Here is a 25,701-nt window from a genome sequence, read left to right on the forward strand (position 1 = left end):
ACATGGGTCTGCCACACTAATTGACACTTGAGATGGCCCCAGACTACTGGGGACTTTTGGTTAATTATCTTAACTCGAGATTTTCCCTTGTTGAGACAACATAGGTATATGAATACTTACCTCTGTAAAATTGAAGCTACATTCACTAGATGACTCGACACCACTGGAGGATGCCCGATCGTGTGTCTGCGTTAAGATGTGCTCCGTGTCACTGTTGACCGGTGTTTCATCCGACTTTTTGCTGCTACCGTTAGATCCTGAAGAGTTCCGGATGGACGACATAATATTTGAATCAATGGAACTCACTTTAGAATAATAATTCTCATTAGTATTATTAATCCTTGTGGAAGACACAGATGAGGTATAATCCGCAGTTATATTCCGTGATTCCTTGTTACGATAAAATGGCACATTTTCGTAAATCCCCTCACCGATATCACGAGGGAAGGGACCTGGTTCTGGGCTATCACAAGATTTATCCAAGTTAGTAAAACCATGAGAATGATCTGACAAATGACCTTGACCTCCAGATGTACGAAGATACATTTCACACCGTTCCATTCGGACAGATTTCTCTATTTCCGCCGAATCCATGGAACTGTTAGGAGACACATGATTATTTATACTGTTAACAGATACATCCTCTTGGCTAGATTTGTGCACATGTACAACATCATTTTTGGAAGATATACTTTCCTTGCTGTTTGATTTACGACTTTTCACACTAGAATTGTCGTCTGATTTTTTGCTTGAGGACGACAAACTTTCACTGCTAGATACTTTAGCACTTTGGTTCTGTAGGTCTTCATAACGCATCATTCTACGACCAATTTTTGGGCTCCTGCTTCCCATTATTGGCGAGAAATGTGGACTTTTAAGAGGCTCCTCGGGAGAAATCTTATTGCGATTTCTCTCTTCAATTGATCTCCGTCTCAGTGGTTCACCACCTATCAAAGGGCGACGTTTTATTGTTCCTGTATCCTCTGAATTTCCACCTGATGATTCTTCCTCAGAGTTTGAGGAATTGGAGTTACAGCGTCGGACTTGAAATCCGACCATCACATCCTTGTGAGGGTTGTTTGGCGATGATAACATGGTAAGAGACCCGTTCGTTTTGATCTTCGACATTGAGCTTCGGAACTCTGACTTGTCTTTTCTGTCCAGTGAGTTAGTCCCATCCTGATCATTCAGGTTCAACAATAGGTTTGGTCTCTGTACAGGTTTACCTGCACTAACATCGTCCTGATTTTGTCCGGGTCTCTGAGTAGCTTGAGCTATCTGTTGTTCTTTCTCCTTTCGATTCAATGTTGCAGCTGATTCAGAAATCAATTGGTGGATTTCAGGTGTGGAGGCAGTTTGCTTATCATTATGGGAACCATCAGACACAATGTCCCCAAATCCTGCCGGTGGATCTATTATCTGTCGTTGTGGATTCACTGACGAATCCGAATACTGCCAATTCATCTCCTGTGTGGCATTACTCTGTACCTTGTTGGTCTTCGTTGTGGACTTTGACTGCGGAATACCGCCAGCCATGTTGGAGCCCATGTCATCTGTTACAGAGACAGATTTAGCGAGAGAATATATGAACTCTCCATTGTTACCAGGAGATTTTGGAGACTTAACTACACCATGCTGATTCTCGACTGTAAACTTACGCGAGGGAGATATAATTTTATTTTCCTCTGGCACATACTTTGGACTTGACGAAACAGGTTTTGTTTCCTCAAGAACAGTTTTTGGTGAAGAAGTGATAAACTCTCTAATGTCTGGCTGTAAATTCTGCATATTTTGATTTTGTGCAAACCCATTCAATCTAACATCCTGTTGTCTTGGTGAACCTTGACCTCTGCTCTTTTGACCTTCATATCCTGTCATGGATGGCAGACTGGGCCTTTGTATGTACGATGGGGGACTCTGCATGGCAGGGGATCCAGACTTAACGTGTTCAGGGGAGGTAACTATCATATTCTCATATGAACCATATTCTACATTAATTCCAGTTTGTGGGGTTATTTGACCTGGGTAAACAACTTGCCCATTGTTAGAACCACTGAAATTTGGTGACACGTTGTAACTAAATGTTCCATTTGCTTTTGGAGTTGTCTGCCCTTGTAGACTTGAAGATGAGGTAGGTGTCAAACTACCATCTCTATGATCAATAGATTCCACTGGTTTGTTGTTGTTTTCCAGAAAATCCTGCATGGTCCAAGGTTTCAGCTGCTGGGGCTTTGTCTGACCATGAACACTAGAAACAGGACTGTTTGTGCTTCCTTTTTCATCCTGAATCTGTTTTTCATATTCTGCACACATATTCAATATTTCTTCTAAACGTTGTTTTTCGAGACGTTCCATTTCCTGTTCCTTTTTCCGCTCTGACACCATTTCCTGGTGTTTAATAGACAAGTCTTGCTGACTTGCCGTAAGTTCGTTAAAATCAAAATCCATTCCATCAAATGTGTTTCTATTACTTTCACTACCAGGGTCAAAATCTGGCTTCTTTGTTGAAGTAAAAGATGAGAGCAGATCACCATTCATAATACTTTCTGCTAAAGACTCAGCAGTTGTTGCCATAACAACCTTTGTGCTAGCTAAGTCAGGTGTTCGAGTCCTGCTTACTGATTGGTCCATTCGGGGAGTTGTGCTCCCTGATGAGGAGGTATGAAGAGTCTTGCTGCTAGACAAGGACTCATTAGATTTTGATGAATCAGAATTTGAATTCCAACTCAATGTAGCACCACTAACACTACTAACACTTGTCAGTGAGCCAGAACTATTACTTCCTGTACTTGTCACGCGTTCATTACTTCCTGTGCCAGAATTTCCTCGTAAGACACTGAGTGACACACGGGTAGTTGCTGTCTCTTTACTGAACACTTTCTCACCTGAATATGTTCCTGGGCTCTGCCCAGTCCGAGATTTCTGACGCTCCATTGACTTGGCTGGGTAGGGAGCGGTGCCAGCAGATTTTCCAGAATCAGGCGTGTACTGTCGTGAATGAGGAGATCTGTTTGTAGATGACGTTGTGTTAGGAGGAGAATAATGAGACGGATCGTATCTTTCGTTTTCTGGAGAAAAAAACTTATTAGTTGGTGACTTGGCATTTGGCGAGTTTTTCCCACGCGATATTAATTCAAATTTGCACACTTTGTTCATGAAGTCATCTTGTTCGTTATTTTCAGAGATGGAGTCTTTAGGTGACCTACTGACCGACCGAAGCGACTGACCTCGGTCTGTTACAGGGTAGGACCGGTCAGATCCTGAAGATGACCGCCGCTGCAGATTACTGGCAGCATTGGACATCATCTGCATGTATTCTGGATTGTCCTCCAGATCTGCAATAGAAAAATCGTGATCAGAAACCGCTACAGAATAAAGCTGAAAATTACATTAACTCTATGTAAGTGAACATTTCCATCTTTAAAGATCTTACACAGTGTACCGTTATTCCATACCTTTCAAACATCTTGAGGATCATGACTGGATATTCAAGTTAAAATGACAATTATGTTTCATAATTTCTACATAATAGACACACAGGTGCTCACAAAATGGGGGATCAATTTTAAGACTCTACGAAACAACTATTTCATTTATCACTCGGATGAAATGAACATCATACTCAGTTTGAAGTGAGATATAAACAGGTATAACATTTTATAGACAGATGAAGGTTTCAAAGCCTTCAATCAAAATATAATTCATAATTTGTAGCCAGTGTAAGAAGTCAGTACAAATTTAAACCACAACACACAGAACCATTGTAAATATTTACAATGTGTTCTCACATCTAAAACAAAACTAAAAAAAAATTCATTATAACAAAATCTACCTAAATAGATATTGTATATAGATATATTATCCTAAATAAAGATTGTATATAAATATATTATCCTTATTAAATATTGCATATAGATATTTCAACCAAATTTACCCAATCTCTTCAGGAAATGTTCAACCAACATCGTCATCCAAAATATGTTATCACGGTGAAAAATATTCTTTTATAATACAGTATGTCAACTCTGATATCTGAATATCGTAACTTCTCCATCGGCCGTGTCCTATTTCTAAACCTGTTTAGCCCAGTATTGGAAAGTTGGGCCTGGGGCTTTCATAAATATGTAAATATGTTACAAAGTTACATAATGCTGTCTGCACTGTTATAATGGACTTAGATATCAGATAAATATGACCATCGTCATAGAAACCAGTCTGGTTTGTCTGGTTTAACAAGCTATTAGTAATAGGGTCTATTATACACATCTAACTTTTATTACATAACATTCAAAAAGATTTTAATTTCATATATATTTATACCATGACTTACATTTAAATTGTTATGGTAAGTATAGAGTCAGTTTATATCTTACATAATGAAAACAAAAAATGAAATGAGAAATTTTATTTGGTCTTATGAATTTTAGACAAGTCTGCCAATTTTCAAATTTCAAAATAAATTTTCTTTGCATTAACATTTCAGAAAGTTTCAATGAATTTATGTTAGTAATTGACATTGGTACATACAGCTAATTAATGATACAAGGTTTTTGTCTTTTTGTTTTTCTATTTTGAATATTTCACCTAACCTTTAACCTTTCACGGATACACAAGACTCTGCACAGAAAACCTATATATAGCCTACTACAGCGATTAAGTAGAATATGTATGCTATTGCTGTCTACTAAGCTCCCACACCTTTAAATGTCAAATATCTTTATTAACCACAGACTGTCACATATGTATGTCAATGATAAATAAATTCTATAAATATTACAGGTTTACTTAAAGGTGGTATTACATCAAAAATAATTTCTGAATATTTATGTACCTGCATATGTATACGTACAGATATACTGGGCATGTCAACCTAGAACATTGTACTGCACGTTTAATATCATCAGAAATAGTAAACTGAAAAGCTGGTGGGTTCTTAATTAACTTCTTATAATCATAACCTTAAAGTATAAAAAAATGATAGAGTTGTCTCCCTTATTTAAAATTGATTAGTCTGTCAACACTAAATGTATGCATGTATGTATGTATGTATGTATGTATGTATGTATGTATGTATGTATGTATAAGGTTTGTATGTATGTATGTATGTATGTATGTATAAGGTGTTGTGTGTGTGTGTGTGTGTGTGTGTGTGTGTGTGTGTGTGTGTGTGTGTGTGTGTGTGTGTGTGTGTGTGTGTGTGTGTGTGTGTGTGTGTGTGTGTGTGTGTGTGTGTGTATGTATGTATGTATGTATGTATGTATGTATGTATGTATGTATGTATGTATGTATGTATGTATGTATGTATGTATGTTTATGGTGTATTATGTTTATGTCTGATCACCGTGTTGTCTTGGGAGAAGACTTATATAGGCACTAGCCTGCTGTCTAATCCTATTGATTGTTTATATCAATAAAATATTCTGAAATAAAACAACATTTAAAAAACCTAGAACAATTGCATTTTTCTACTGCTGACATCCGATCATCTCGATAACCAATTTGGGATTCCTTATAAACAGTTACTGATCTGACTGCAATTGTTGCATCTAGAGACAAAAATATCATTTTCAAACATGAATGGGTTATCAATATAACATTTCATTCTATTTAAATTTTGAACATACAAAGCTGACATCATGATTCAAGTCAATTTGCATAGTATATTGCTCTAGATCTAGGGTACCCAGACAAACAGTCTCAAATATATCAGACCACAGTGTGACCAAAACTCTACTGTACAAATGTTCCGATAAAAATTGTTCAACAATCAACTTCTTCAGACTTATTTCTGATACAAAGTACATCCCAGTCATTACAGGACAGTAGGATTACAATCCTATGATAATACTGATGATACCAGACAGGTATGGTAGAGGTATTAGTGTGAGGTCAGAACTTCCACTTGTAACAGGTGTGTGTCTTTACCATCACTGTGACATACTTATATTGCTGTCCATGTGTATAAAGGGGTAACTGTCTTCCTGAAATCCTGACTTTTATGATACAGATTTCTATATCACTGATCTGTTAGGCTATTCAGAATTCTGGGGGTTTTGTTTGTTTTCTGCACTGTTGGATTGTCTGTCTACAAAAGTGTATGATAATTCTGAGGTTTTTTTTGTTTGTTTTCTGCAACATTGGTCTGTCTACAAAAATGTGCAATAGTCGTCACCCTTCACTTTTTTAGACATATTTTTGTCTCTTGCAGGGACCAAATATATTTTCCAAATACCTATATTGACCAAAGTTTGTAGAGTAAGACATCTTAATGTCTTAATTTGATCATGATTTACTATTTCAAATATATATAGATTAAGTTTGTCCTCAAAAACTGACCAAGGTTTCCTTTGTAACATAAAAAGTTTGCCTTCAAAAATTGATCAAGATTTTCTTTGTAACATAAAAAGTTTGCCTTCAAATATTGATCAAGTTTTAGTTTTTTAAGAGACATATGATATACCAACGTCCCTGATATGGTTTAAAGGTCAAGTTTATCTACAAGTACCGATCTATTGGTAGTCTAATTATCAAGTCTGTGTTCAAGTATTGATTCATTCAAACTCAAACGCTGAGTAAATGTTGCACTTATTTTTTCAAACTTACTTTTTGATTATCAAAATCTCTTCTCCACTTGCCAGGTATGTTGTGATAGCTGGATAAGGGACTTAACCATTATACCTGGCTGTTTATCACTGCCAGCCACATATGGCTGGTGTGGTAAATTGACCATCTATCACACCTTAATTGAATTCCCTCCAGGTAAAAGGCATGCCTGATTGATGGACTATAGTGACAGGTATAAAAAGGCTACTGGTAGACTTGCTTAAGTCTTGTTCCTTGAAATTCTTTTTCTGGAGCACAATTTTCATCAAGTCTTACATAGGAAATCATTGTTTACATAGAATTTTAATGATGTGATGTAAAACACAAAAAAGGAAGTCAATTTTGAATGAATTCCTTCTGAATCCACAGGTTTTTTTTTCAGTAAGGATCTGTTAAATATTGTTTAAAGCCTGTAAAGACATTTTTGGATGGAGATTGCAAAAGGAACACATGCAAAATGGGTCTCAGACTTTTGAACTACAATTTGTCAAATCCATAAACTGAGAATAGATATTGCTCTTCAAATACTACATTATATCCTGAAAGATATACAAAATACAAAAAGGTTTTTAAAGTTCCACTGTTGAAAAGATCAGTGTGAAATATATGTGGTATGTTTACTAAAAAAATAAAATCATTTAAAACATGTTAATTCATTATTTGTATCTTTATAAATTGATTAAAAGGTAATATATATTCAATAAATACATATGAAAATTAACTGCTGTTTATTTTGTGACATCAATATGACATATTGACATAAAAAATAGCAGTTAATATCTCGTGACTTACTTTTATATATTATTTGTGAATGTATTTGCTAATTATAATGAATTTAATAAATTTTCAATGTGTGAGGAAGATTTCTGGGAATCAAACCCTATATTCTCCAAGACCTGGTAGGCTGTTACAATATGTCACTCAGGATTTTTGAACTGCCAGACAATGTGTGAGGAAGATTTCTAGGAATAAAACCCTATATTTTCCAAGACCTGGTAGGCTGTTTCAATATGTCACTCAGGATTTGTGCCAGAAGGGTCATTCTAATATCCTACAACCACTAATGTGAGTATCCTGGTGAGTGTAGGATTACATCATGTTCATACTTCAATTTAAATAGCTTCTGTCAAAAACATGAATATATATCCAGGATCTTTCTGTTAAATTTCTGCTTTCTTTTATATTTCTTACAGACTGTCTGGTCACTAAGGGGAGATAATCATTTATCTGAGGTTTATTAATCATTTATCTGAGGTTTATCATTTCAACCTGTCATTAAGGGAAGATAATCATTTATCTGAGGTTTATCATGTCAACCTGTCATTAAGGGGAGATAATCATTTATCTGAGGTTTATCATTTCAACCTGTCATTAAGGGGAGATAATCATTTATCTGAGGTTTATCATTTCAACCTGTCATTAAGGGAAGATAATCATTTATCTGAGGTTTATCATTTCAACCTGTCATTAAGGGGAGATAATCATTTATCTGAGGTTTATCATTTCAACCTGTCATTAAGGGGAGATAATCATTTATCTGAGGTTTATCATTTCAACCTGTCATTAAGGGAAGATAATCATTTATCTGAGGTTTATCATTTCAACCTGTCATTAAGGGGAGATAATCATTTATCTGAGGTTTATCATTTCAACCTGTCATTAAGGGGAGATAATCATTTATCTGAGGTTTATCATTTCAACCTGTCATTAAGGAGAGATAATCATTTATCTGAGGTTTATCATTTCAACCTGTCATTAAGGGGAGATAATCATTTATCTGAGGTTTATCATTTCAACCTGTCATTAAGGGGAGATAATCATTTATCTGAGGTTTATCATTTCAACCTGTCATTAAGGGAAGATAATCATTTATCTGAGGTTTATCATTTCAACCTGTCATTAAGGAGAGATAATCATTTATCTGAGGTTTATCATTTCAACCTGTCATTAAGGGGAGATAATCATTTATCTGAGGTTTATCATTTCAACCTGTCATTAAGGGGAGATAATCATTTATCTGAGGTTTATCATTTCAACCTGTCATTAAGGGGAGATAATCATTTATCTGAGGTTTATCATTTCAACCTGTCATTAAGGGGAGATAATCATTTATCTAAGGTCTAACATTTCAACCTGTCATTAAGGGGAGATAATCATTTACTTAAGTTTATCTTTGAGACAGATCAGTACAGTGTTTATATTTTCCTTTAGAAACTTTTGTGTCAATCTTTATCAGTGAAGAGTCTTCACTGGGGTGTGAACCTGCTCGTGTGAGGCAGGGACAAGATGTTGATGAGTATACAAAGATAGGCATCAGTACAAACATTGACATGACTCAGATGTCAATACAGATTCACAGCCAATCTTGTCTAAATACACAGTAGTAATGTAACACTGGATTAGATTATAACCCTTAGGCTGGACTGTGGTCAGTGTTGACCAAACAACTCTGATAGCGTCAGAATGACCATATTATCTTACCTGTATCTACATACAATTTAGCTTGTAGACACTAAGAGAGAAGCTATCACAGACGAGCTAGTTCACAGCTTGTTCTAGGTTTAATCAGCTTCACAGGCCTTTAAAGCATATTCAAAATTACTTTTTGAGATATTACAGAAAATGTTTAAATGTTATGGTTTTTAAAATTGTTATTGAAAATCTGATAAACACAACTTAATTTGAATTCAGTTTTTTTTATCAATATCTTTCTGATTTTAATGCTGACAATAGAATTAAAGGTTTTGTTTTGAAGGTACCCTTCAAGGACATTCAATAGACAGAAAATGAATATTTCACAGAGAACTAACATGGCTAGGAATATGAACTTTTGAATTCAATATAGAAGTGGTTTCAAGTGTAAAATGTTTGGTAATTTTGTGCTTTTATTACTTAACTTATTGTACAATACTAACAAAACAACTTTTCTAAGTAAGTGTGTTATGATGGTCAAAGTTCACTTGTGGGCAGGTCTACTAAATTTGAACAGTAGTTAATTAGCATTCAATGAGCAAATAAAAGATTTGTTGTATAAGATTCAGGAAAATATCACTAATAAGTAAAATTATTTCTTTAAATTCTACCAGCTCAGAAAGAGACTCATACAAGATTTCATTGTAATTCAAAATTTAATATGTTAATTTTTTATCAAAATATCAAAATTCAAAATTAGTGTTTTAATGTACATTACTTCAGTATTATCATATTTCAAAACATACCATGTGATATCTACAACCAAAAGTCTGCAAGGAGTTGAAATAAAACATTTTCCCTTTAACTAACATAGATCTGCCCAAACATGCCATTTATCTAAATACTAGCTTTGGGATTTTTTATTGAAAAGTGAAGTTACATTCTGAGACAATCTAGCTTAAGGGGCATATTGTTAAACATTAAAGATTGGACTAGTCGTCCTGTATCTACACAGATCTTCCTTGTTGAATGAAACACTTTATATAAAGTACACCAATACCTAATTAGCCATCGACTGTATACTCAGCAATAAAGTGTTACTTAACGCTTTTAACATCTATCTGTTTTTCTATAAACTTAAAATATTCAAAAAGCTTTCGTGTTCTTTTGATCCTGTGATTTTTGGGATTTAAGGAATTTTAAATCACACTGTTTATTTAAGAGCATTTTACATTCCAAAAGTTTTATAAGTAAAGTGGAAAGGGGGCGGGGAATACTCAACTCTTTCTCACAGATCATTTCTAAAACCTCTTCAACAGGAATGTGTAATTCCTTAGTAAGAGATTTCAGTATGTTCTACACTTCAGGTATAGAATATCCGTCTGTATTAAAATCTTCAAATCCATGTTTAGTTAAAAGCTAGCCCTTAGGTCTGTAACTTAGTGTTATAACCCTGTGTCTCTAAGTCTTTGATGTTAGACTAAGCATCTACCTGAATAGGTCTTTAATCAATGTTTTGTTCAGTTGAATTCCAAGACTTTTAACACAATTTGCTTTTCGCATGAGAATCATTTATCAGACTTTCACCCTAAAGAATTATATAATTGTTGATTTTACAGAAATATGCTTCAATTGGCTCCATGAAATATTCAAAGTACTCATTTTTTTTTATCTGCAACTAATACCACAAGTTTTATAAACGTACTTAAATCTTGAAAATTTAGAAGTATCAATATAAGAAGAAATTTGAAAAAACAGCTGTCAATTTTATTGTGTAGTCATGGAAACTCACAAATGTCCAGTATAGAATCAAATTATTAGGGCTCCAGCGTAGTATTAATACCTCTGATACCATGAGAGCCTAATAAGCATTCTCCATCAGGAAATTACTCATTACCATAAACAAGACATCACCATAAATCAGGCATTGTATGAGGAGTTGACTTATTTTAAGAATGCGTACTTGATAACAATGTGAATGATAATATGAGATCTGTTTATTCGTTAACCACACTCGTTACTTTGGTTTTTCAGCAGATGAGCCCATATGATTATACCCCTACCCCATTCCTCCCCTGAATTAGCAAACTGGCATCACATCAAATCCTCACCATCCTTACAGAGGTGCTATCACATCCATTATCATCTTCCCTAACAAACTTCCCCCCAAAAAATTTTCTCCAACCCTGGCACTATCTTCCTATCTCGAAAACAAATATTATAAAACAATTTTGTAATTCATCACTGAGTAATCTCCTGGCTTTTTATTGATCTACATTCACTTGCATCTTTGCCAAAATGATGTACATGAATTGTGAAGACTTTGACGTCTGTTCATCAGCTTGTTGCCAAGTCCAGCTCACAAAACCATTCCATGTTGCGTCATCGTTTTCAAAACATACCTGTGTGCTTGATGATTTTTCAAAATTTTTAAACAATGAGAAGTATAGAACTTACTGAATCATGAAATCATGAATGATGGTTTTATATGGTCTTATTTCGGCAAATTAGGATTTCCTCAGTCTCCTCAATGTTTTAACAACTTCGACCCATAGAGTCATTTACAAGCATTTAATTGAGAGTGACTATACATCGATGAAAATCAACCTTATCTGATTAGAAAAGTTGTTACTAAGATAATCACTCGTGTGTTCTTTGGACATCTATATTCTGGTTCGAACATTTAGAACAAACTCTGGTTCATAAAAATCATGTAAGCAACATGACTTTCCCGGTAAAGACTTTTACCAACTAGTCTAAAATCAGGTTCAGATTAAGATAAAACAGGAGACAGACTGTCCATACATGTCTACATTTGTCAACCGTGTACAAATTTTCAGCAAGTAAACGAGAACAGTCTTAGCCTTTGTGTGACAGACCACTGAAGTGACTCAAATCTAGTGATTATAATCATTCGAACTCTTTCATCATAGAAACCAAGAAAGTGCATAATTACAGTAGAACAATGAACAGCATGTCTTTGAAACACAAAATTTAAAGTAAATCAAGTGACACTGCATGAAAGTAAAGCCAACGAATGTCTGTTTGACTGTTTAAATAACATCTATTTATCCCTTTATCTATCTAATCCCCCTGATACTGCAGATTTCTTTTTCAAAAGCAGAAGAGGCTTTCTTTAAAATGCAATGACCGATCCAGCTAGACCTCAAGATTTGAACTCTGACCTCACGAGAGAAGTTCAAAAGAATTGATACCTGGCCCCTCATTCCTGATCAACCTTGTTCTGTGACTTGCATTCTTCCTTATAAAGTCAACCTCATTGGTTACAAAGATTGAGAATGTATACTAGAAAGAAGAGGAAAAAAAGTTTTAGGATCAGAATTCTCGAGAAGAAATAATTATCACCTTTAGTTAATCAACTTCATCTGGTGATAGGTTTTATAAAACTTTAAATATGTGATCATCAATTTGTTATTTATAGAAGAAATTAAATGATTCCTTCAATCTACCTGTTATTTTATTCATCAACACTTTAAAAGAAGCAGATCCAATTTTTATTATTTTTTTTTCATAAATATTTCAAATTACAAATTTGAATTGCATTTTCATGAGATACATTCATATTTCAAAACAAGAATCACTATATGACTTGAATATATTGTTTAAGATTATATGGTCTATGATCTATTTTTGCTTTTTTTTTTAATTTGGAAAAAGGTTAAGTTGAAATTTTAAAATAGCTAATGATTGTATATCTTGTGAAGTCTCCTCTAAAAAAAAAAAGACCTCAGACATGATGATCTGGTATGGCTGTATCAAGCAAGTTAATGACGCGATTAATTCACCAAAAACACAATGACATCACTAAAAATAATCTACTACGAAGAAAAACGTAAAGATATATACCATTGATAGATATACAAAAGAAGCATCCAGGTGTTCAGGAGCACACACTTGGCCGATATAGGTTATATACTACATCACACGCAATACTGGACCTATATAACGACCATACGTCTGACAAAAAAAATCAGATATCTTTTACGGTGAAGATCCCTTTGAAAGTTTTTCTGAAGAGATTTGTTATTCTTTAGAAATTTGGAACTAAATAAGGGACGTTTACTTCCACTGCCTGACTTGTCACTCTGAAAACAAACTGTCAAATGTTGACAAATCTTCTTTGGTATCTCTTTTCATTCCTAAAGTAAGCCCACAGATCATTTAGACACAGGATGTAGTTAACAATTTTTGGTTAAATTGGCTAAGAATGAGATTTTTTATCAAAGTCAATCAATCTGAAGTGAGAGGAAATTGATATCAATTGGATTTTTTTTCTTTTTTTTGCTGTTTAGGTAACGAGTTTACTTTTCAAACATTTTAAGTTTTCACCTGATCTTTGTGGAGCATTATTATATATCAAATTTTGTCCTCAACTCCGTTCACTCAATCACCAGTACAATTTAACGAAACTGACCCTAGCCACCATGTTCTTACTGGTATATGAACACACACCTAAGGATATTAGGCAATACAATTTTGGACGGTATGGTGATAATGTCTTTCACCTAGGCGTACAGGTTTCAATAGCCAAAAACGGACGTTAAAAAGTATGAGTTCACCTGCCAAAAATCATGTCATTTTTCTCCGAGAATTTTGGTTTTCTATAAGACCTATAAGACCTTTTGCGTGTTCCCATGCAGGCCAACAACAGTGACTGATATAAGCTTTAAACTTGTTTCACAATTGTTGTAAAATAAATAATGTTTATATTTATACAAATTTGCTGAATTTTCCCAGTCAACCTCTTGTCCACTAACGTCTGCTCATAGTCCTCCAAAAGCAAGGGTGAATAGGTGCATTGAAGGGTCATCAGGTGCAATCACCTTGTTATCTTTTCTATTGTATAGTTATCACATCTGTATGTATTGTACAGTTATCACATCTGTATGTATTGTATAGTAATCACATCTGTATGTATTGTATAGTCATCACATCTGTATGTATTGTATAGTTATCACATCTGTATGTATTGTACAGTTATCACATCTGTATGTATTGTATAGTTATCACATCTGTATGTATTGTATAGTGATCACATCTGTATGTATTGTATAGTTATCACATCTGTATGTATTGTATAGTTATCACATCTGTATGTATTGTATAGTTATCACATCTGTATGTATTGTATAGTTATCACATCTGTATGTATTGTATAGTTATCACATCTGTATGTATTGTATAGTTATCACATCTGTATGTATTGTATAGTTATCACATCTGTATGTATTTAGATGATGTTCTATGTTATGTTTGTATTGTATAGTTATTACATCAGCATGTATTAAAACGATAATTATTTTAACCAAATTGAATCCAAATATTGATCTTAAATTATTCAAAAACTGCAAAAAGTCTCTGGTGATTCAAACCATTTTCACAGTTTGAGCAGATGAATCCTATAGACAATATCAAGTTGACTTGACAAAATTGGGTAAGTTGGTGATACTCATGATTCCCGACATTTTCCCCTTTACCTTAAACCTGTCCTGATCTTCACCATAAATTTCTGTGTCCTGTTCTCAAAATGAACTAAACGACCTTTCATGGAATGATACAATATTTTAGTCATACACTTTAAAATCCTAAACTAATCTATCACTATGATGACCTAGTTTTAAAATTGTTCCCTCAAGACAAAGTGTAGTGCTATGACATTTAAAGCTGAAGTGTAAAATTTTAAGAGTCAAGTTGTAACCAAAGGGTTCTTGCGTTTACCCAGAATTATGTACTGTATCTTGGTGTTTTTCGTGTGTGATAAGAAAATGTCTGTTAAGAGGGTTTGTCAGCTATCTTACATGGCAGATCTATTTATGGTAGCAACTATTAAATATAACCGTCACAAATCCTTCACATATATCCTACTAGATTTGACTGGTGGAAATTTCCTAATAAAGAATAAAGCATAAAGTTACAAATTTAAGTCCTCTGCTGAGGCATATAATTATACAAATAAAGGGAGATAACTCTACTAGATGTGTAACATATCCCTTGAAGACAAATAAATAGCAGGCACAGCATAGATAAGGTTATGATAATGGTGACATTCCTACCATATATGTAGCATATCCCCTTAACACAGATGATGTTTAAGTCTTAGCCTTGAAAGGATATAAATAGAGGGAGATAACTCTATATATAGCATATTGCTTTTAGACAAAAAAATAGCAGGCACAACCTTGATAAGGTATTGATAATGGTGACATTCCCACTATATATGTAGCATATCCCCTTAACACAAATCACGTTTAAGTCTTAGCCTTGAAAGTATATAAATAGAGGGAGACAACTCATCATGCAGCATATCGCTTTAAGACTTACAAAATTTTAATTTCAGTCTTGGCAGTATTTATACAAAGTGGGAGAAAACTCTTTCAAACATATGTAACATATTCCTCGAAGATCAGTAATTTTCGTAGCATTTCTTTTGAAGAAGTCCAGAGCTTTAGTTTGAAATGTTTATTAAGTCCAGTTACAGAAAGATTATAATGAGTTTCTGAAATTTAAGCGAGTCCAACATAAAATGTGAGTTCAAGACTCACATATGTGAGTCACAAAAATCACTGGACATACAAAATTAAAGTTCTATTCTTGGCAAGGTATACATATATATATAGAGAGAGAGAGAGAGATAAATCTGCAATTTAACATAAGACAAAAGATATATGTCAAACAGATGTGACAAAACGTCTTACGTAAATTTACTTTGAACGCGGAAAAGATAAGACCCATGAGTTAAAATGTCTGCTTCATGTGAAATATAATTGCATTAGGTATATACACCTTGTATGCAATGTTGAGAGGTATACACATTTATAAAATATAGGTACTTAAAGAGAAATAGGATACACCTGTCATGTTTTCATGCACTAAAGACTTTCTGTTCTGTACAGGTAGCATGTGTTGGGGTTGTATATTAACAGTGATATACAGTCTGGAAGGTTTTGTCAACACATAACATTAATCATTTTGTACAGCCTGAAGAGACAGTTGTAAATATACATAAATTTGATCATAAATTTCAAAGTGGAATGTATTCTGTACATGCGCTTCGACTTAACTGAAAACAGAATAATAGCACTTTACTTTGATATGTGATGAATAAATAGCAGATGTGGGATGATACATGCCTGGTAGACCCTGCAGATTCAAGAACTGTGTGGTCCACGGATATATTCAATTTCTACCCATTGAAAAACAAAACAGACAGACACAAAATCTTTGTTGATCTGCATGAAGATTTAACATGACAACTTTCCAAGACAAGTTACACCCTCCTGTTACAGACACTGTTGTAGTTAACAGATCAATCCACAGTTTGTTGCATGGCTGTAAAATCACTGGTTCTAGGTTTGATTCCCGCTGGCCTTTGTTACATTATGTCTATCAAAACATACGCCAGTTCCATCTTCTAACAACGGATTTGCCCTTACCAGTTAATAAGCCCAGCCATATATATCGAAATGCTGTTTCAGTAGTTAAGTCAAATATACCATTTCAATGTCTTGTTAAAAAGAAAACACCCCGGGCTTGATTCAGAGGTAATGTGTAGGCTCCTTTGGGTCCTGTAATAAGCCCACTCCCTGACTTTGATTTAGGGGTAATATGTTAGTGCCTGGGCTTATTTTACACAAAACAATAAGTATCATACCTAGCTCCAGAGAAAATCCACTTTAAAACTGTTGTACTGGACATCTGTATGGCTTCACAACTCAGAACACTAACACAGCTTCTATCTGAATGTATGTCACAAATTACCAAAACACAACCACATGTGTGACCTCTGACCTCCGTGTTAGGTACGCAGTCCGGAATGTAGGTACATGACATGTTATATAGTAGCACCATGCAGGTACATGATAAACATGTGTTGTAACACATACTTGACTATAAGCACTTGTACAAATAATTGTGTCAGCTGGTTACAAACATATAGTTATCTAAAACTTCTAATTTATGTCAAGGTTGACGTAGATAATGTACAGCTGGATTTTTCTTTCTTTTTTTCACAAGCTTGAAAAAAAGAAAATGTGTCAATTCAGACTTGCTGAACTTTTATGTTAACACCTGGATAAGGTACTATACAGTATATTCTGATACATTTCCGATGGGTAGGTCATATGTCTAAATACAGTAACAGGAAATAGTTGTGGTTCTGCAATGAACCCGAGACATTAATTGTTTAAAGGAGTAAACTTGCATAATGTTTGCTACATTCAATTTCTTAGAAGCTAAGTTGAAGATGGTTGTGAAGTTTATTTGACACTGACAGAAAATGGGTAACTGGAAAGCCCCCACCCAAACTCTGAATCCCTGACCCCTGACACGACATCCACATTTTATCAGGTAAAAAAGCCTTAAGCTTCAGGTGACTTTTAGTCCTGTGAATAATTCTTCACACATTCAGGGAAGATCAGCAGAGAACCATAAATAGAATGTCAGGATTATGTAGTGATATACACAGCTGATCTAGATGACATTTCTGTACGTGAAATATATTCACTTATTTATTTCATAGATTTTACTCCATTATTATGACCTTCCAGGCTTCCAGTAACAAGAAATGATAGGAATATGAGAAGAAAGGGAAAATATGAAGCAAATTAATATCTCTTTAAGTACATTCCATTTTCCTCATTCAGACCCCTGACCTCTGACCCCTCGTGACCTCCCGTGACTCCACTACCTTTAGTGACCTCTGAGTACACCATTGTATGACATTCCTGAATCAGTGGGGTTAGGGCTAAGCTAATACTATGTACCAATATACAGGTGCATACAGATATAGCATAAGCTGTTCACATACAACATCCATCTGTAAATATTGAAACATTCAAACCTCTTTATAGTCAGACTAAATATACACTAAATTAAGTAGATCTTACCCCTATATCAGCTCTGTGATATAGTACATTACAAAATATATACCCCCAGGAGAAATGCAAGATTACCTGTAAATTCTCACCTGTCCATGCATGCACCTATACATATGCAACTTAGAATTCGTACATGTTACAGATGTCACTAAAACTTAGTAAAAATTATATAATTTTATTTTAAAATAAACAAATTTCAGTCTTGTATAGCTTAAAAATACTGGTAGATTAAACTCCAATAAATATGATTTAAATCCTATCAAATTTTTCAATTTAGGAGTAAAATGATACATTCTTTTCAATATGTCCACACTTTTGACAGATATTAAACTTTCTTCAAGCACCCTCTATAGATAGGACAGCTAGTTGTTGATGTCCTGTACCTGTCTAGAGAGACCACATGTCTTTAGACAGATGCCAACTGCTATAGAGAATATTATCTGATGTTCTATACCTGTTTAGGGAGACCACATTCCTTTAGAAAGAGCACATCTTGTAAAGAGAGAACACCTTACTTGTGATGTCCTGCACCTGTCTAGAGAGACCACATGTCTTTAGATAGTTGATAACCTCTTCAAAGAGAACACTTAACTGATGCTAATATGAACCTGCCTAAAAAGACCATATGTCTTTAGACAGTAGACAACCTTTTAATGAACACCTTAATTACTGGTGCTTCCATGTACCTGTCTAGAGAGACCACCTTAAAATAAAATGGTGAGAAACAAACAGACCAGCAGATAGTCAACCTTCGACCTTTCTTGAACGACCTGCAACTGATCACAGGAAGAAGATCAAGTTACAAAGAAAGAAGCTACGAAAAATATGAATACTGAGTATCAGCATACTAATATATAATTCTATTTTTTTTTTATTTTCTTCCTCAATTTCTTCCCAACTTTAAGGTTTGTAAAGTCACTGATTATTTGTAAAAGGTTTGTGAAGTCAGAGATAATGTTGTAAAGGTTTGTAAAGTCACAAATAATGTTGTAAAGGTATGTAAAATCACAAATAATGTTGTAAAGGTTTGTAAAGTCACAAATAATGTTGTAAAGGTATGTAAAATCACAAATAATGTTGTAAAGGTTTGTGAAGTCACAGATAATGTTGTAAAGGTTTGTAAAGTCACAAATAATGTTGTAAAGGTTTGTAAAGTCAGAGATAATGTTGTAAAGGTTTGTAAAATCACAGATAATGTTGTAAAAGGTTTGTAAAGTCAGAGATAATGTTGTAAAGGTTTGTAAAGTCACAGATAATGTTGTAACGGTTTGTAAAGTCAGAGATAATGTTGTAAAGGTTTGTAAAGTCACAAATAATGTTGTAAAGGTTTGTAAAATCACAGATAATGTTGTAACGGTTTGTAAAGTTACAGAATATTTATAGCTATTTGTGTTATAACCTATTGTGAACAAGGTGGCTGGTCAGTCAATACACCTACTTGATACCAATTCACACTACAAGAGACCCAGTGATAACAAAGAAATACAATGCTATACTACAATAGCAAGTATCCGAAATGTTTATCTCCTCAGAAAAGGCACATCCTGAAGGAGTGAAAAGTGGGGTACCTTAACACCTTTGTGGTTCTACCAGCCTTAATCAAAGGTAAACATGTGTTTTCTTTCAACACCGCCACTAACAGTTCTTGTGAAAACATTCCCCAAACAAGTTCTACAATAGAGTCTTATGTAACTGGACAAAGATTTCATTGAAGTATTTAAGTCTGTTATATTGACAACAGTGCTTTCCCCTTTCTATGATTTTACGGTCATCTGAAACCTTGTGTACCTGCATTTACAAAATAAAAATCTGGCTAAACCATTCTTTGATCTCCTAGGGTTTAAATCTTAGTCAGAGAATTAAGTACCAGGTATGTATAACAGAAAAATATAGCTTTGAAAATAAACTTAACTTTTCTTGAAGTTTTATAAAAAAAAAATACATTCCTTGATTCTTGTTATTTTACCATTAATATTGTTTCAAACCCACTTCATCCATGTTAAGTTTAACCTTTTTTAACCTTTATAGATGTGATGGACTTGACACCGGATAAAAGTGGTTTCAATACTGCCTTAATGCATGGCTTTAAGTAAAGGAATATCCCCTTGTCGATAGTAGTGTTAGAGCTAAGGTTACCACAGGTCAGCCCCTCCCCCCTCCTCCTCCACAATGGCTTTAAGTAAAGGAATATCCCCTTGTTGCTAGTAGTGTTTGAGTTAAGGTTACCGTAGGTCAGCCCCTCCCCCTCCTCCACCATGGCTTTAAGTAAAGGAATATCCCCGTGTCGATAGTAGTGTTAGAGTTAAGGTTACCACAGGTCAGCCCCTCCCCCCTCCTCCTCCACAATGACTTTAAGTAAAGGAATATCCCCTTGTTGCTAGCAGTGTTAGAGTTAAGGTTACCACAGGTCAGCCCCTCCCCCTTCTCCACAATGGCTTTAAGTAAAGGAATATCCCCTTGTTGCTAGTAGTGTTAGAGCTAAGGTTACCACAGGTCAGCCCCTCCCCGCCCCCCTCCACAATGGCTTTAGGTAAAGGAATATCCCCTTGTTGCTAGTAGTGTTAGAGTTAAGGTTACCGTAGGTCAGCCCCTCCCCGCCCCCCTCCACAATGGCTTTAGGTAAAGGAATATCCCCTTGTTGCTAGTAGTGTTTGAGTTAAGGTTACCGTAGGTCAGCCCCTCCCCCCCTCCTCCTCCACCATGGCTTTAAGTAAAGGAATATCCCCTTGTTGCTAGTAGTGTTAGAGTTAAGGTTACCACAGGTCAGCCTCCACCCCCCCACCCCTCCCCCCACCATGACTTTAAGTAAAGGAATATCCCCTTGTTGCTAGTAGTGTTAGAGCTAAGGTTACCACAGGTCAGCCCCTCCCCCTCCATAGAAACAGACATCCCTTTCTGATACAGGAGTAGCGATCTCATGAATCAGTAGGTGACGAGCTAAATAGATCTCAGAGTTTGAAACAAGGTCAATGTCATTTGCTATCAATTTGAAAATGTAGCAGGTTATGATCAGAAATGATTACTGATGTATTCTGTTACATTATCATTTCATTTTAATTAATGCACTAATTCCTTTGCCAAGTTCTCTTTAATTTAGCTGCATACTGGCAACCTTGGGATCACTGCCAATTAGATACTATATGGATCAGAATCATACTTTTTAATTTCCTTGTAACTACTTCGAGTAACAGAGCAAAATGCCAACCAATTATTATTATTATAAATATACACCAGTTATAAAGGTAGTATATTCAGTGGCCTGATTGGTCAAATTCTATGAAACAATTTATAAACATTTATAAGATCTGTACAGTGCTATATAATTTATACAAAAATAACTAAAACATTTTGCCCCTAGCAAAATTATATAAACATCAACACACAGTACACTTACCTTTCTGCAACAGTTGTTAAATTACTAACAAAACATACAGGGAACTGTCATTTTCTCCTGAAAATTCATTCCAACTATTTATATGACGAGAAAAGATAAACCGACGATGACCATATACTACTAATCATATTGTGGAACTTCAGTTCAAGTTTTCCCTCTGCATAAGATCAGCGTTAACATAGTTATGATGTACACACATCACAAACTACGGACTTCATGCTAATAGTCTATAAGCTGTATATTAAAATACAAGACGGGACCATAGGGAGCTGGAGACAACAATCTTACCACATACCTGTACAGTTATGTATTAAAACACAGGTGTAACAACCTACATTTACCACATTACATATCCAAGGAAAAGGACCATAATTGGACACCTGTACAGAATCAGGTGACCCTCCCAAGCTTGCATTGTCACATGTGTTAAAGCTCACATTGAAAATTTGCTGTAGAGTTTTCCTCAGATTTTTTCACCTGTCCAGATTAGGACATCACCGTTCTACCTTAACATGACATGACATAAAACACTCACCTGTATTAAGACTGGAATTATCCATAATGATTAACAGCTTATTACTACAATAATCCGTTATAACAGGGACGTATACTTGTAAACCTGCAGGGGACAGACCCCTAAATCTCACCACTCCTCGGGAGCCATGCCCATACCACTAAACTCATTTACCTGTTCAGCTACACAGGTAATTCATTCATTCCACTAGGGATGTTTTGATCTGTCCAAAAGAGGCCCACCCATGGGGAAATCCACACTTCTCAAGTTACTGTAAACTTTTTATCAAGTTTGTTATACATACTAGTGTGACAGCTTTTTAAAAGGCATACATTTTGTTTCTCCCACAGAAATTGTATATCAGTGTTCAGGTAACCCAGTCTGGATGACGTTAACTCTTACACGTAATTCATTCATACAACAGGCAAAGCCGGTTGTTTTCAAATAAATCTGAATTTTGAGTCATGATTTTTTAAATAAATTGCAATCCCTAAAACGATGTCATGAGAGATCTTTGTGTCAAATAACATTTATTGTGAGAGGTTTATACAATAAAAACACTGACAAATAACATTCAGTTATACATTTAGTGTATAACACCTACACACCAGGACTGTCCTGTCACCTTGTCTCACCTGACAAGGTGTAATATTGTACAGTCTGTACAAAAGGTACTTACTCTGTTTGCTGTCTATAGTCTGTTTCACTAAAGTCAATTTCTGACTGGGTATTTAGTCAGATTGTCGTCTAAAGCCTGTTTCAGTAAATATATATGGCTGTGTATTATAATTGTTTATTTTATTCATTATTTTTTTTTCTTTTTTTGGGGGGAAGGGGGGGGGGCTGGGGGAGGGGGGGGCATGGGTATTCCAAGGAGACAACTCTCTTGACTGATCAGACATAACGAAAACATCAATCTTGTGAATGGAAGTTCAGAATGGAATTGGACTGTGAGAGAGTCCATGTGATCGTTAATATTTGAGGTATTTTGAGCCTTAAATTATTTGCAAAGATTGTCTATACCACTACCACTGCAGGAGCTAACCACACTTAAATATTGTCTTCAAAATTAACATTCACTCACTAGTATCTTTATAAATTCTATGATATTTACCAGACTGGAAATCGCAGGGGTTTATTACAAAATCATAATGTCATTTGACTGATATAAAAAAAAAACTATCTGTTTTGAATACTTGGAAATGCAGCTACATCCAAACCTGTCTATAAAGGCCACTCCAGGGAGCAGTGAAAACAGCCTTAATAGACAGGTGACTTTTACATAGAGTTCAAATTAATATAAGTTGTACATTAGGACCAAAATCCAGTGACATTTAGATAAGTATCTACTATATACATGTGATCTTTAAAGACAGGTATTTGTTATATACAAATTAGCCTATAAAGACAAGTATTTGTTATTTATCGGTGACCATTATAGTCAGGTACTATTATATACAAGTGACCTTTATAGACAGGTATTTGGTTATTACTGATGACCTTTATAGACAGGTATGATATTATACAGAATAGCTCTGATTCAGGTTTGACTGTACATGTAATACTTTCAGATGATGGTGGGTTTTTTTGGCTGTTTGTATATATATTGACCTTTATAACAGTTTTTTATTACTGATGACCTTTATAGACAGGTATTTGGTTTTTACTGATGACCTTTTTAGACAGGTATGATATTATACAGAATAGCTCTGATTCAGGTTTGACTGTACATGTAATACTTTCAGATGATGGTGGGTTTTTTTGGCTGTTTGTATATTGTAACTTTTTTACTGATGACCTTTATAGACAGGTATTTGGTTTTTACTGATGACCTTTATAGACAGGTATGATATTATACAGAATAGCTCTGATTCAGGTTTGACTGTACATGTAATACTTTCAGATGATGTTGGGGTTTTTGGCTGTTTATATATTGTAACTTTTTTACTGATGACCTTTATAGACAGGTATTTGGTTTTTACTGATGACCTTTACAGACAGGTACATATAACATAGAATAGTTATGATTCAGGTTTGACTGTACATGTAATACTTTCAGATGATGGTAGGTGTTTTCACTGTTTATATATTGTTACTTTTCCATAAATAACAATGGCCAAGAAGATAAAAGTTATAAAGTATTTTAATAAATCAAACTTTTGAGTACCATTATTTTTCTAATTATCACCCAGAGTTAGGAATTTGAAGAAAACAAAATTACTACAAGTGATGAAATGAATACTTAACTATTTTTATAAATTTTCAATTATCAAAGACTTTCAGTTAGTCATAATCCTCAACTGATCTAAAGTAGTCGCTTTATACTAGAAGTAGTTATGAATGTTTAAGGTTGATTTTACTGAACTGCTACATACATCAACAAGCCGCACATAAAGAACTTTTCTTTAAAGATTAATTTTTAAGTGTTGATTTAGAGAGATGTTGCCATAGTTCAAACCCCAGGAGAATGAGAGGCTTCGATGGAGTAAAAGGTTGGTATTATGGTTGTTTGTCTCTGGAGTTGTAAATATCTGCTACGATACTAAAAGTTAAAATATTGGGTAATACAGAAATTGATAGGTAAAAGCTACCTGGTAAGCTAATCAGTATTCAAAGGGAGACAACTGTTGAAAAGATCTTTCCAGGTATGTATAGGTTATGATAAAGGGAGACAACTGCTGGAAAGATCCTTTTAAGTATATATAGATTTAGATAAAGGAAGACAGCTGTTTATGATACTTCAAACATGAGATTGACTAAGAAGAAAAGTACAAAGATTAATTCACCAGCATATACCAGCATTTGTTTTATTTAAATACCACCAACAGCTGAGAGATATAAGATATGGCCAATAGCCTTCGTGATAGAATAATTGATGATGCCCAACCTCCTCCTTACAGAGCCTCTGAAAAAAGTTCCTATTTATCCCATCAAGTAACGTATAATGAATTTATCTTAAAATAACCGAAACTTAATTTAACAGGAACCAACATAATTATTCCTACTTTGTCAGTTTTCTAATGACCTTTTGTAAATCAAGCTGACCAAGTTTACTGTAGATAATGGTCTTGTTTCTGTAGATCTCTGGGCAGCTAATTCACTATCTGTCTATAAGTGGTTACATGCCTGTGTCTGCTTAGTGGGCCATTCTGGATTAAGTACCATCCATCTGGCCAGGCATTTCCAGCTTCTGTGTGTCCTTAAGTCCTGCCTATAAAACTACCCTGCATTAAACAACCTGTCAGCTGGTATATGCAAGAATCATATTGAACAACTAAAAACAATTTTTTTTATTAAAGCTAGTATAAGGAAGACATTTACCAATTCACTTTTAGGTTTGAAATCAGAATTTCCATTTTCAACAAACAGCTTGAAAACAAATATCTCTCTTCTAGAAAAAGAAATGTTTTTTCCTAAAGAAATGTGAGACAACAAGTATTTCTAGCCCACCCAAGACATTGAATATGCCCCCCACCCCACGAAACAAATATCTTTCCCCACAAGACATGGAATATGAATACTGTTCCCTCAAGACTTGTAAAACAAATCTATTATCCATTAAGACTTCAGAATCAAATGTCTTCTCCCGTCAGATTTGCAAAAACAATTATCATTTCCCCTCAAATCTTGGAAGAAGACGTTTTCTTTCCAGTTCCAGACTAACCTTACACAATATACAATTTGTCTTCCAAACAAACTGTTACACTCCTTTTTCTCAGACAAGAATGATTAATTGCATTGTCTCTTGCCAAAATTCCAAAATGCCAATCACAGTATTATTTTTTTTTTGCTTATTATTTTACAAGTAAAAAAAATCCAGAAATACAGTTTCTACACCTTATGTTTTACATATAATTAAAACTCTCACCCTAACTTATACA

General features: G+C 34.6%; 1 protein-coding gene across 1 annotated transcript in view; it reads right to left on the reverse strand.

The window, feature by feature from the left end:
* Positions 1–25,701, reverse strand: part of LOC132560804 (uncharacterized) — a 147,606-nt gene that overhangs the window by 67,826 nt on the left and 54,079 nt on the right. The window contains exon 5 of the mRNA XM_060225483.1: positions 121–3,335. Within this exon, the coding sequence (XP_060081466.1) occupies positions 121–3,335 (3,215 nt within the window). The remainder of the gene's footprint in view (positions 1–120; positions 3,336–25,701) is intronic.

Source organism: Ylistrum balloti, unplaced genomic scaffold (genome assembly GCF_031769215.1).
Source record: "Ylistrum balloti isolate Yb309-2 unplaced genomic scaffold, AGI_CSIRO_Ybal_v1 Utg371114, whole genome shotgun sequence".
Lineage (NCBI taxonomy): Eukaryota > Metazoa > Mollusca > Bivalvia > Pectinida > Pectinidae > Ylistrum > Ylistrum balloti.